The 15481-nt window shown below is 28.1% G+C and overlaps 1 protein-coding gene across 5 annotated transcripts in view; it reads right to left on the reverse strand.

The window, feature by feature from the left end:
• The window catches only part of LOC107068263 (spondin-1), a 205189-nt gene that overhangs the window by 25982 nt on the left and 163726 nt on the right, over window positions 1-15481 (reverse strand). For all 5 annotated transcript variants that reach the window (XM_089170227.1, XM_089170228.1, XM_089170226.1 and 2 more), the window contains exons 4-5: window positions 11722-12035; window positions 10985-11164 (exon numbers count right to left, since the gene is read on the reverse strand). In XM_089170227.1, coding sequence (XP_089026353.1) covers window positions 10985-11164; window positions 11722-12035 — 494 coding nt within the window. The remainder of the gene's footprint in view (window positions 1-10984; window positions 11165-11721; window positions 12036-15481) is intronic.

The following is a 15481-nucleotide window of genomic DNA, read 5'->3' on the forward strand; positions in this document are numbered from 1 at the left end:
ACAGTTAGACAGACAGATTAAACGATAATGATGACAATGAAGAGAAAGAGAAAGATAGTGATAAAAAGAAAGAGAGAGAAAGAGAACAAACAAACAGATAGATAGATGATAGATGGACAGATAGACAGAATCAAAAATAGAGAAGGATAGGAATAGATAAGTAAAAAGAGAAAAAGAGAGAAAGGGGGAAAAAACCAATATATTGTAACCAACCATACATTGTACCACACAACCATATTTGTAATTTATAATTTTAATTTTTATTATAATTTAATATATTTAATTTTAATTTTTTAATAGATTTTTAGTAATTTATAATTATTATATAATATTTTAATATAATATAATATATTTAATAGATTTAATTATAATTTTTATTATATTTGTGTTTAATTTATAATTTAATATATTTAATTTTAATTTTTAATATATCTGTCATTTATAATTTAAATATACTTAATTAATTACATATATATATATATATATTACATTTATTATTATTTCTATTATTTATTATATATTTTTTTTCTATTATATATTATATCCACAATGATTATTTCATTAATCGAAACAATTGACAATTTTCTACTATAATTTCTACAATATTTTCAATATACATAACAAAATTCTATTATTATTTTAACATTTTTTTCAAAATATATTTCTACGTAAACGTATTTGCAAGAAGATCAATGATTTTTCTTTTTGTCAATTCATTTCATTATTTTTTTAATTTTTTTTTTTTTTCATACTAATTATCTTGATCTAGTTATATGGAAGATGTATCTCATCTCATCTTGTTTCACATAGATTTGCGTGTTTCGTTCGTCCGTCACGCGTGTCCGATTATCGACACATTTTAACCAACGTTCCAAGCTTTCAAGGGAAATGGTGTACATAAGCTTGTGTTATATACCTGCCTACCTACCTGACTGCCATTTGCAACATGCATGTGCACAGTATGCAACTATATGCAACATACATATAGAACGATACTACTACTGCTGTTGTTGCTGCTGCTGCTGCTACTTCCACGTTCTAAAACCGTGCACATAATAAATGCAATAATTACACGCTGACCACCATTATAATTAACTACCCCCTTAACGTTAATCCGATGATGTTAAATAATTATACTTGAAAAAGAACAACATTTATTTTCACATAGGATAATACTTTATTTTTTTTTTTGTAAATATTTATCGATCGTTCTTCTTACTCCACCCACCACCCTTCTCACAATCATATATTTAATTAAATAAATAATACTATAATTTAATAATAAATTAAATAATTATTAATAATAATAATTTATTATTATATTATAATAAAGTATTAATAAAATGTTAATAAGTAATAATAATAATTATTAATATAATATATATGTGCATTTTTGTGTCTGTGTGTGTGTTTTTTTTGACTGGTTTTCGTGGTATTTTTTTTTCTTTTTGACAAAAAGATTTTTATTAAATTTTATTTTTATGTATCTTTTTTTGTTTGTTTTACTTTTTATAAATAATGTAATTTAAATGAGAACAAAGGTACGTTTTATACGTTATTATAAATACATGATAATTGTTAAAGATAAAAGTTCATATTTTTAATGAATTTTACGTCAAACTTTTAAACGAATAATTTTATTTTTTAACAAAATATAAATTCACTGAATATTATTCGTTATACAAATATCAAAGATAAAGATTCTTCCTCTCTCTCTCTCTCTCTCTCTCTCTCTCTATCTCATTGCGAATAAATCATGGTTATCGTTTGAAAATGGAAATTAGTTTAACGAAGTTTATATATATATGTATATACACATATGTAGAATATAATGATTTTTGTTTTTTATTTTTTCATAAATTTTTTTATCGTTAAATATGATCAAAGTAATCAGATATAAAATATTACTTTTATTAATATTATAAAATATTAATTCTGTGATATTTAATTAACCCCTTAAACAGCAATGATTTTGAAAAAAAAAACAAACGGCAAAAAAAAATCATTTTTATTTTTTTTTTTGCATAAAGACATAGTAGAGAATTTTGTTTTGACAGAAGAATGAGTAAAATACAGAAATAATCAATATTGTTATGTTAATTTTGGTTTTTTGTTCTACATTACAGAGAAGAGCCGAATATTGCAATGTTACACGTACGTCGACATTTTTAATCTTTTTGTTCGAATTACTATTTCGGAAAAAAAAAACGATTCTTCTTTCTTTGCTTTCATATTCTTATTTTCTATTTTTTATTATATTTAAGTGTAAAAAACCATAGAAATATAAAATAATACGCCGCTCGAGTTAATTCGAACGTGCGGAAATCGGCCGGCCGGTTTAGTGCGCTCGACTTAACTCGAGCGTACTGCTTAAGAGGTTAATCATTTTTCTCATTGGTCAATAATAAATGATTGAATATTAAATGTGAATATAATTGGAACAAAAAATAAATTAGAAATTAAATTAATAGACAAACACATACATACACACACACACGAACACACACAATTAACATTTTCAATTACTTTCCACAAAACATTTTTAAATTAATTAATATACTAATTACATAATATATAATTAATCATTTAAATTACTAAATAATTCAATGTATTATTTTATTTAACTACTATTTCTATACTGATTCAATATCCAAATTCTATTACCAATAAATACATACACATACAATTACAAATTACAAAGAGTATACATGTATACACAGTTAACATTTTATAAATAAAATTAAAAAGAAAAGACAAAACAAAACTAAACAAAACGAAACAATAAAAATAATGAAAACGAAACAAAGCAATTAAATGAAACGGAAAATGAAAATGAAAATAATAATAATAATAATAATAATAAAAAAAGAAAAACGTAAAAAGAAACAAAAATTAACAACAAGTAATTTGGCGTACCATTTCGAAACACAAAAAAGAAATTAAAAAAAAAGTGAAAAAAAAAAAAAACAATTAACCCCTTTCAAATTAATTTTCAGGTAACTCTCTGAATACGTTAATCGATTGTCGGAGGGAGGGGTGGGGGAGGGGGGGGGGTGTTTTGCCTTTCTCTCGTTTCTGTTCTGTAGTACTTCGTTTCGGTTGTCTGACCGTCGACAGATTAACCACTTCCGTTAGTAGTTGTATTGTAACTCGTAGTAATAGTAATAGTACTTTCATATAGTAGTAGTAGTCTTGTTGGTGGGGTATGGGGTGAGAGTGGAAAGGTGAGGGGTTGGGTCAGCCTAGTCTGTTGAATATATTTGCTATAAAGTCACAGGTATATCGCGTTTGGGTGATGCTGATGGTGATGGTGATGGTGATGGTGATGGTAGTGGTGGTGATTTGGGTGGGTTCATTTGTTCCTACAAACGTATTACTAATTTATTAAGTTGTTTCACCGTTGTGTTGTGTTTAGTTGTGTTGGTTATAGTAATTATTGTGTTTGTAATTACGAAAAGGCTGTTTTGGTAAGGTAGCCAATTATTATAACAGGGAAACCCCTAATGTTATTATGATATTAAACAGCTCCCAGGAATGGTAATAAAGGCATGTAAACTTCCTACACCATGATTTTGAACATTACTGTACTGCTCTTGCTATACTCTTGATATAATTCTCACTCTTTCTCTTTCTCTCTCTTTTTTTGGTTTTTTTTTTTTAAATATTTTATAGTAGTTATTTATCAACGTGTATCTTAATTAAAAGTGTTTCATTAATGTTGTAAAAATGAAGCAATTGTAGACTCTTCCTACTGTCTTTATACTAATATATATATATAGTATATTTTATAATAAAATATACTATTATAAACAAATATATATAATAAATATAAATTATATATGATATTTTTATTTCAATTTAGAATATTGGATAGTTTCTATCGCATTTATTTTGTATTTTTTTTTATCGCTAATTTAAGGATTTATTATTTAGAGGTTATATAGTTCTTTAGGTACTGAAAATTATTAGTAGATGGCGCGTTATTACAATACAATTATTTGGATATATTCACTTCGTACATTTTTTTCAGATTTACATATGACATAACTAACTCTATTTTTTTATAATTTTTTGTGTACTATTATTTTGTATTTTTTATTGCTAATTTAAGGATTTATTATTTAGAGGTTATATAATTCTTTAGGTACTGAAAATTATTAGTAGATGGCGCGTTATTACAATACAATTATTTGGATATATTCACGTCGTACATTGTTTTCAGGTTTACATATGACATAATTAACCTTATTTTTTTTATTTTTTTTTGTATTATTATTTTATTTATAATATTATTAATTGTTGTATTATTTTGTGTGTTGTTAACTTTGTTTTTATCGTTTTTATTGTGTACTTTTTTTTTATCGCTAATTTAAGGATTTATTATTTTAAGGTTATATAGATCTTTAGGAACTGGAAATTTTCAATAGATGGCGTTCAATATGAATTTAATTATCAACACCAAAAAATTGTTTTAATAATAGAATTTTCTTAAAACAAATGACAAAAGAATTCAAAATTGGTTAGAAGAATTATTTTCTACGGTTGAATTGAAATTGCCATTGTAAAATAAAGAAATAAATGGAATGAAGAAAAATAGTGAATGAACGGGGGTGGGGTGGGGGGGGGGTTGGTAGGGATAAAGAAGAATATAAAAAGCAGCGTGGAAAAAACTTTTTATTATATCGTCGTAACTTGTGATGTTATTCATGGAAAAGAGAATTACAACGAGTGGTAGAGCATTGTTAAAAACTTTTCATATATATATATATAGGTATATTTGTTATTAGACTTGAAACAAATAACTGGGTCATGAATACCACCCCAACGTGTTTGTTATCAAGTTACATAAAAGTCGTTTCAATTGCATTTCTTCTTATTCTCCCCTTTGTCATATTTTATTTTTTATTATTTTCTTTTTTTTTTTTTTTAACCACGATATTATCATAAATCACAAAGTTACTTTTATAATTTGTTGATATTTTTTTTTCAATGCTATCGTTACAAAACCCAACCAATTTCAATTTTCTTCAAATCCTACAATTTTATATAATTATTTATTAAAAAAAGTTTAAAGAATAATTATTAATAAAACATTAATAAAATAAATGATAATAAATAAATATAAAATAAATTATATAAATTGTTATAAATATAAATAAAATAATAAATACAAAATTAATAAAAAATTTATAAATAATTTTATAATTATAGGAATGTAATAATAAAAATGATATTTATTTAAATGATATTATTATTTAAATTACTTAATTATACTTCTATTATAAATAACGATATTATTAAAATTAAGAATAATTATGTAATTATAATAATGAAAGTGAATGAAGTAGGTGAGAAAATTTATTTAAAAAAAAAAAATGATTATAATTATTTAATGAACAATAAAGAAGAAGAAGAAGAAGAAGAAGAATAAAAAAGAAAAAAACATTCTATTATATAATAGAATGAGAAATATAAGCATGATCTTAACGACACCCTTGAGAATCAACTGACCCTATTTCTTCGAGCGTTCCTTTGTCAAACGGAAAATAGAAAAAGTAACATTATCGCGAACCGATATCTATGATATATCGTAACCGATATCTACAATTTTCAACTTTATCGTATTCACACATTTTTAAATGACATTCATCGATTACATACCAATAATAAAAAAATTGTGATTTAAAAGATCTACATCACGTTGATTCTTACGGAATTCCCAGGGAATTCAGAGGGAATTTTTAGGGAAATTCACGTCAGGCCACAGGCGTTATTTTGTATTTATAGAGGATAGAGGTAAGGAGTATCATCTCGTATGGGAGAAAATTTGAAAAAGTGTCCAGCTGTATGTTATAAGTAACAGTTCAAAAATCTTCCAGAATGGCGCTGGTGTAGACAAAGGGTATGGTATGAATATAGCAATTGTAAACGAATTGAAGTATGCCGAGTTAAAAAATTGAATATTATTAGCAACTAAAGTAGTTAATTATTGACAATTTCAACTACTTGCGTAGTACAAAATAATGTAGTAAATATAACCTTAAAGAATTATTATGATAAAACGTGCTAGCTAGAGTGATTTTATTTCGTGAACTGTGAATAGTACGTTTATTGATTTTTTATCATTTAATTTTATGAACAAGTCAGTGAATAACAAAAAAGTTATGGATAAAATGTTGTGTTGTAAAATTTGTGTTCCTTGTTGATTTCTCAATCCTATTCTAATAATATTTGGCGCTTCCATTAAAATTTACCTTGAAGCTAATGTGGCGCCACCCTAATTGAATGCATTTCGTCAAAATAATTGAACGTGTCAGTCACCCGTGACTGATACCTTGGTGTCAATAAATATAAAAAAAAAATATAATAAAAAAAATTTCCAATTCCAGTCATGTAAGATAAAACAAAAAAAAAAATACCAGAGAGAGGGAGAGACAGAGAGAGTTCTGTTGTTTATTTTTTCATATTATCCTAAAAAAGAAAAAAAAAAATTTATAATGCATCTCTCAACGTGAGGTACGCACTTGGAAATTTAATATGGTCGTTTTCTTTCTTTCTCTCTCTCTCTCTCTCTGTATTTTTCTCTTTTCTACGCACGACTCATGTATCCACATACGTAAGGACGAAAAAAAAAAAAGAAAAAAAGTAAAAGAAGAAGAAGAAGAAGAAGGAAAAGATAAGAGAAGACGAGCATACACTGTAATAACGAATCCTCTTCTCACTTGGCCTTCAAAAAGGGCGAAACGTGTCTGTAAGGGCTTGTGTTGGTTCCCTATGTTTCCTTCCTTCCTTCCTACCTTCCTTATTTCCTTACTTACTTTCTTTCTTTCCTCCTTCTTGTTTGTTCCACTACCTTTACGTGCTTGGAATTCATTTTGACACACATATATATATATATATATATATATATATATATGTATGTATATATATGTTTAGGGTGGTGATATTTCGTAGCTAACGATTTTTCATGAAAAAATAAAGTGTCGAAAAAGTGTGGTATAGAATTTTGTATAACATTTTGCTTCCTTGCTTTAGAAAGAAAGAAAGTTTTCTAATTTTTTGTTTGTTTTTAATAATAAAGTAGAAAAAAAGATTTATATTAATTTATATTCATATATAATTATTATTGACAATTTGAACCATACATTTATCTTATTTTATTTATATTTTATTTTTTTTTCTATTTGTGTTTGTATTTTATTTGTATTTTATTTTATTTATATTTGTATTTTATTTTATATTTATATTATTTTATTTTTATTTATATTTTATTTTATTTTTTTATTTTATTTTTATTTAATTTGTTACTTTATTTTTGTCAATATTATCAATCAAAGTATAGTATAATATAATTTGAATATTTTAGTTTATAAAAAATGTAATGTATTTCTTTTTTTTTTATTAAAAAATTAATAAAATTGTTATTACTACGATAACAGAGATAGATAATAGATAGATAGATAGTTAAATTTCATTGATAAATTTTTTTAAATGAATATCAAAAGATGACACACCACATCTCACGTCACATGTTTTTCATATTAGGATGTTTCATGTCATTTGAAATTCAACATATGTAAAAATCGAAACATACGATAGTATTGGTGTGTTCTATTACTATATTTTCTTATCTAAATGTTAGTTATACCCTCTTTCCATCCACCCTTCCATAGAATTTGAGATTTGTAGTTAAATTTATACACAGATAGAAAGACAGAAGGTTTAAATGCATATGTAACTGTACATGTATATGTATCTCACTCACATATGTGTGTGAGAGTGTACATCTGTATGGTGTATTACACATATCGTTGTAAGGGGTTGCAATAGTCCGTGCAGTTGGCAACAACCATTGCATTGCTTTTGGTCTAATCTAACTAATCCTCTTCTCCACACCGATTCGGCTTACTGACGTGACACTCCTCCTTCCTCCTCCCCCTGCTTCCCACCCTTCACCCCCTTATCTTCAATAGTCGACGACGATACTAACTCACACGTTTAAACAGTCCCTAAGGGCACAAATTAACGACAGGAGTGATCTCAATAGTCACCGAGTCTAACTGTGGTCAACCCAACACGACACCCATAACCACCACCATCGTCACCATAGACGATGAAACTCCGAATATCATGATTCGTTAATTTATTTATTATTTATTTATATATTTGTTTGTTTGTGTTTAGGTGTATTTTCGTAATTTTAATCTTATTGTTTAAATATTTATAATTTTTATATAAAATTTTAGATTTAATATATTATAATTATATAATATTTAATGTAATTAATCATGTTTATACTTAATTTATAATTTTCTAATATTTTTTTTATTACATTATATAATTTTCAATATAATAATAATATAAAATTATTAAATTTTATATGTAATATTATATTTTATAATTATAGAAAAATTTTGTATTTTAATCTTATTGTTTAAATGTATGATACAAAATATTTTTTATATTTTTTTTTCTTTGTTTGATTTTTTTTTTTATATTGAAATTCAAGTTAAACGTTACACGTCAATTTATATATCGAGGATCACGAAAATCGAAATGTTTCTTTTTCGATATATCCTGTTGAGATCGATTACAGTCTCTTGTACTTTCTCATCGAGATGTCATTACGATATATCGAATTTCTTCGAATGTACGAAGAAAAAGAAAGAGAGAGAGAGAGAGAAACACGTCTAATCGAATTTCTCTTCTTTCTTATATTTTTCTCTTTTATTTTATTTTATCTTAGTAAACTATATCGATAGCAAAACTCAAGTTTCGTGATATCCGTTATCACGAATTATATATATATATATTTAAACGTATCTCTTCTATTAAAACATTAATTTTCAAATTAATATTACATTAACAAATTTAAATAAATCTATTTTATAATATAAATATACTTAAATAAACTTAAGAGAATTAATATTCAAGTATTTCTTTCATCAATACTACAATATTATAATTTATATTCAAAGATACACACACTTACAGCATATCTAATAATTAAACATGAAGAAGAAGGTTGAAGGGATGATGAGGGGATGATAAAAACACTTGAAAGTGTAATCAAACGGATTAGCATCGTAAACGACGGTGAACCATGTTAGGATTAAAAGCGAGTATAGGTAGATAGGTTTATTTTAAAGCAAACTATATATAAAGTCATAAAGAGAATGAGAAAGAGAATGAGAAAGAGAGATTATATATATATGTGTGTGTGTGTGTCTAGAATCGTTAGAAACTTCATAAAGTTTGTTCCTTCTCATCAGGAAGGTGTCACAAATCAAAGTGTTATGGTATCAGAGAGAGGGAAAGATGATGTTGTCTACTACTAGGTCTAACATTATGAGATATATATATATATATATATATATATATATATATATATATATATATATATATATATATATATACTGGAAAAGGGAAAGGGAGTATAGTAGAGTTAGAGGAAAGGAAGGAAGGAAGGGTTAGATGAAATGGTTAGAAGATGTGAAAGGGGATGAGAAGATAATTAGCAAGTTAACACGAGTCGGTACCTCTCGAATCCTGTTACCACACACGGGGGTGTCACGTAAATGTTGCTAAGACACCAAGCTACAGATATAAGTAGTAGTAGTAGTAGTGTAGGGATGAACTACCTTCAAGCAAACTCAACTTTGATAGAAAGAGAAAGTGAAATGTAATGGGGGTGAGAAAAAGGGATAGGAGACTTGTTTCAAGGAAAATGTTCACTTAAAGGGGGTGGGGGAGACTCAGGTGTTGAAATGAAGGGAAACGTGAAGGGTATTTTATATGTGTTTGTGTGTATGTGTGTGGGGGTTAGGATTCGCGTTGGTCTTACGTAACTGTTCGTGAGATTCCGATAGATAAATATTGACAGTGGATGAAGTAACCCCCTTCTGCCTGCTACCCCTCAGTTACCACTATACTCAACTAACCAACCCCTAACGTTTGGAAAGCTAACGTTGTTTCAAGAAAAGAGGGTATTACTTTTACTATGTATATATGTGTGCGTGTGTATGTGTCTGGTGTAATCGTTCACTATCAAATGTATATGTATGTGTTCTTTTATGTAAGTTTCACGAAAATGTTTCTTCTTGGTCATCCATTCATTAAAACTTTATACTTTTGTTTGTCTTCAATTGTCAATTGTTCTTATTTGACGAATTATTTTGTCAATAATATTATAATAACTTTTTCCTCTCAAAGAAATTTGTTTTATTACGTTGCGTTTAGTAATTTTATTTTGCTTCTATTTGTTTAACGGGAATATTATTTCTAATAAATAGAAATTAAAGTTATAATTATTTGATTTTACATAAAAAGAATATATATTTATATTAAACGTATTATTGTTTAAATAACTTGCACGTGTAAAACCGCATTTCGCACACGGGGGAATACCCGAAGAAGATGGTAGTGAACACGCTGACCGAAAGAGGCCACCACAGGCCACCACACATTTGCGCGCGTACTTTGAATCTTCCCTTTCAATATTTCGATTGATTAACAATTATTTTAATATTTTAATGCACTGTATTTTGTATTACAGCAAAATTTTAGCCTTGAAGTCATCACTGGACAGGAGTGTCAAAATAATTACGTTAGAATAAAAAAAATGTTCAAATTAGAACGTTTTAATCTTAAATTCTATTAATTAAGTGAATTATTACCGTTGCACACATGTATAATGTTCGGAAAGTCATGTAAACAACATTGAATGTAAGAATTTTCATAGATGACAACAACCTGTCAGTCTGAATGTGAATTTCGAAGAGGACAGTACTCCGATCATATACTAGGTGGTTTTAAACAACAATTTACGTTTCTTTCGTATAATTAACAATTATTTTAATAATCTAATGTACTCTATTATTATAATAGCTATTATACACGTGTTTTATACAGGGTGTTCAGAAACAACCATTCTATACTGAATTAAAAAGAAAAAAGTATATTTTACAGAGAATGTTTATATTACCTTGGTGAATGTAAGGGTTGCTATTGGTGGTAGTCGAGGTAGATTCGGATAATAGAAACTTCCCGCGGGATGTGCCGGGTAACGGGATGTGATTCTATAGGCGATTCCTTGAGGTTGCGTAGGCCAATTGGCAGCCGTAAATGTGAACCCGTTATCCGTACCACCGTCTAAAGGGTCGAGCTGTAAAAATAGAAAGAAAGAAATGAAAGAGAAAAAGAAAAGAGAAAGTAAGAAAGGAAAAAGGAAATGCAATTTTACACGGAACACCATACACACACACACACACATTGATAGGAGGTGATGGTGATGGTGATGGTGATGGTGATGGTGATGGTGGTGGTTGTTCTTTTTTTCTTTTTCTTTTTTATAATCGAGTGTGAGAAGATTTTCTATCTCCCATGCTTTTTGCGTATTTTTTAATGAGACTAGGGACCATCATCAACTAGAAAGTGGATTTTTTTTCTTACCAACCCAACTCCCCCCAATAAGTTCAATCGATTAGATATATATTTCTGGAATTACTAATTTTACTATAATTTTTTTATTTTACTGATCTACCAATAGTATTGCAATTTTTTTGTGGGAAATATTTTGCAAAAAGTTATTTCAATATTATGCAAATTTATTTAAATATAGTATGCATAATAAAATAATCAATTAATAAGATACAAACAGATTGGATTTTTTAAAAAATTGTCGAAACATTTTTTTTTTTTACAATTAGATGTAATCTTTACCTCAACGGTGACAGTGTCAACCCAATTGCCTTCAACGCAAAGTTGAAATGAATCAACCCCAACGAACCAATCAGGACTTGGATTGATTCTTGCCATGATGCTTATTAAAGTATGATTTCCATCTAGAAAGGCTCTGGCAATGCTGGTACCCTCGCCCTGTGGTATTGGCGGACCCGTGAAAGAGTGAAGGGTATTTTGTGATTCACCCCCGGCATCTAACCCATCAGCTCTACCAGTTTCAACGTACAATCTCGCCCCTGTTGAAAGTCTTTCACCCAATCTGTAAAGGGTGTACGTAGGATCGTGCGTTCGACCTGGAAAAAGAAGAAAAAGAAAAGAACATAAGACAAAAAGATACAAAAGGTATATTTGTATCATTAAAATGATTAAAAGTAAGTTCAATGATTTAAATTCATGTATTAAAAAGAAATAGAGAGAGAGAGAGAGAAAGAGAATAAATTCATGGTGTGATACGTGTGAATGAGAGATAGAGAGAAAGAGAGAGAGAGAGTAGGTTGATGTGTGTACGTGTGAATGAGAGAGAGAGAGAGAGAGAGTAAGAGAATGATCGTATACAAGGATGAAGGTTGATAGAGATAGAGAGTTAGGGGGATGAATGAGGAACGAGACGAAGGATAGGGGTTTGGGGGAGGGGGTATGAGATGGCGTAGACGGGAAGCTGCTCGAGATAGGCGAATTAATGCGGAGACCGAATTTATAGTCAATTAATGCACCGCCCGAGAGCATCGTCGTCGTAGTCCGGTACTCCGGAAATAATGCACCGTTCAGAATGTCGAGAGAGAGAGAGAGAGAGAGAGAGAGAGAGAGAGAGAGAGAGAGAGAGAGAGAGAGAGAGAGAGAGAGAGTATGGCAAGAGGAAGGAAGGAAGAAGGGTGATATAGTAAAAGAGAGAACGTTGAGGTAGGGGTGGAATGAGGTGGAGGTGTTGGAAGAGTTTAAATGTAAGAGGTAAAATTTCGTAGTGTTGAAAAATTTCGTCCTCACCCTCTTCACCCTTTCGTCTCTTACTCTTCGTTTTTAGCCGTCAGTTTTTTTTTCAACCCGACCTCCCTCCCTCCCCACCCCTCCCTCCCCTACTCTTTTCAGTTCAAGATACGGTTCGGTTCAGTTCGGTTCGCTTCGAATCCGGTAACATTCATCGTCACGCACGATTTAACCCATCGACGTCGAATAAAAGACCACCCCAACCCCTTTATATATATATATATAAGAGAGAGAGAGATAGTATGTTATTTGGTAAAACTAACCTATCTCTTTCTCTCTCTTTCTTTCTTTCTTTCTTTCTTTCTTTCTTTCTTTTTTTCTTTTTTATCTTTTGTCTTCATTCGTATTTTCATTTTTTCATTTTCTCATCTATATTTTTGGTTTTATAATTAAATAAAAAAAAAAAAAAGAAAAATCGAAACAAATTTGAGTTCGTTTATCTGAACTTCATATTTAGTTGGTAAGCGGTGTTACCCTTATAATCTCTCAACCGGAGTCTCGCGCTTCTGAGATTTAATTAGTTGGTAAATTAGTCAAAGCTACGAACGACTAAGAGGGTGTAGAGAAGGTGGCGAGGGAGGGGGCGGGGGAGGAGGGAAAAGGAAAGGATACAAACACACGCATACGGTGCACGTTTCTCTTATTCCCCTTCTTTCTCTTTCTCTCTTTCTCTCTTTCTCTCTTTCTCTCTTTCTCATCACTATTTTCTCTTGAGAGTTAAATAATAATAGGGGTAGGTAGAAATACCTAAGTGAATTCGAAGGGACTCGAAAAAAAGAAAGGTATAAGGGATAAAGGACGATTCTTTGGTTACGGTTTTGATACGATTTTTCTATGTGTAGATATTTATTTATTTTTTTTCTTTTTTTTAACAAACAATTTAATCGAGTTTTCTTCATACAGATACACACACACACACACACACAATAACAAAAAAAGAGAAATAAGAGGGGCAGGGGTTACTTTTTGATTGCATTTCTGTGCTTTTTATGCCCTTTAATCCGTATAAGAGAAAGATCCTTGGAGTGAGTTTTATAATAGAAACTTTTGAGATTGCCACTCACACAACTTAAACTTTTTCGTTTACTTTTCATTCTTTGTATTAAATTGAAAAAAAAAAAAGAAGAAGAAGAGAAGGGGGATACAAATAAATTGTTATCCGTATATAATCATTATATAATTTAAAATATTTCAAAGTATTTTTATTTATATATATAAATAAATAATTTATATATATATATATATATATATATATATATATGTATTTATTTAATAATTTATGTATAACATATATTTTAGTAATTTATATATTAAATTTATATATAACATATATATGTTAAATTTATATTTATATATATTATTAAATTGAACAAAATAAATTTGGTAGCTGTGAGTAATTTATATATATATGTTGTTTGTCCGCAATGGACTCCTAAACTACTGAACCGATTTTAAGAAAATTTTGTACACTGTATGCAGTTTCATTCAACTTGAAAGATAGGATAGTTGATATCTCAATTTATAATCGCGATATCATTTTATTGCGAATTATTTGTTTATTAATAAAGAGTCATGATTATCTCTGTTAGTTCGATAAGATTCTAACAGATGGCGGAAATATAAAAAATACTAAAATAAAAATAATAAAAATACAATGTGTCTATTTTATTTTTTCTTTTCTTTTTTTTTTTTTTACATTTATATCCAGTATCTATTTTACAAGATTAAATTGGCTACAGTTGGTAGTAAGAAAGATAGTGTCACTTGAACATTTTTCATCGGAAATTAAGCAACGCGAGTGAGTGCCTGGCTGCCTGGCTGTTGCACGAGGAAGAATTTCTTAATATCAACGATCTCTCTATGTGAAATGAGTTGAGAAAAAAGAAAGAGAAAGAGAAAGAGAAAGAGAAAGAGAAAGAGAAAGAGAAAGAGAAAGAGAAAGAAATGATGTTAGTGAGACAATTCCAACAGAAGGAGAAAGAGAAATATGCATCTCTTAAATTACCATCTCTTTTCCTTTATTTCAAATGGAACGAATTAATTGTAAAAATCTTATTGAATCTGTTTTCTTTCTCTTTCTCTTTTTTCTTTTTCATCTTCATTTTCATTTTCTTTTTCTTTTTCTTTTTCTTTTTTTTCTTTTACTCTCTAGTAAAAAAAATTTTCCTATTTAAGTTTCCCTTATTCAAACAACTTTTTGAATCTTTTCAATTTATTTCGTTCTTTTTTACTTTAATTTCTTATTGTCTTTAATTATACTCATCTTTTGATTAAATAATTATTAAGTAAATTCACTTAATAAATATTTCGAAATACCATGTATTATATATATATATATATTATCTCATACTTATATTTATAAAATATTATATATACAATTTTTTTTTATAATATTTTATAAAAAATATAATATATGTAAAAAACACAATACTGTATCAAGATATCGATAGAAACGTATATCATATATTAATTTCTAAATCATATTATAACCTAATCATATAACACATTAATTTCTAAATCATGTTATAACCTCTAACCACATAACATATTAACTACCTTTAAATAAATATAATAATATATATTAATAATAATAAATTCCATTCTTAAATAAATTCGTCATACATATCTAACACATCTATTTATTTCTCTTTATATTTTATCTTTGTCACATTTTAAGATTTTCTTATAACCTTAGAGGGAACCCCAGTAGAATAGCACCCCTGTAGAATACAACCCTTGTAGAATACCACCCCTG

This window comes from Polistes dominula, unplaced genomic scaffold (genome assembly GCF_049000335.1).
Source record: "Polistes dominula isolate Pdom_NZ unplaced genomic scaffold, Pdom_raw_medaka contig_15, whole genome shotgun sequence".
Lineage (NCBI taxonomy): Eukaryota > Metazoa > Arthropoda > Insecta > Hymenoptera > Vespidae > Polistes > Polistes dominula.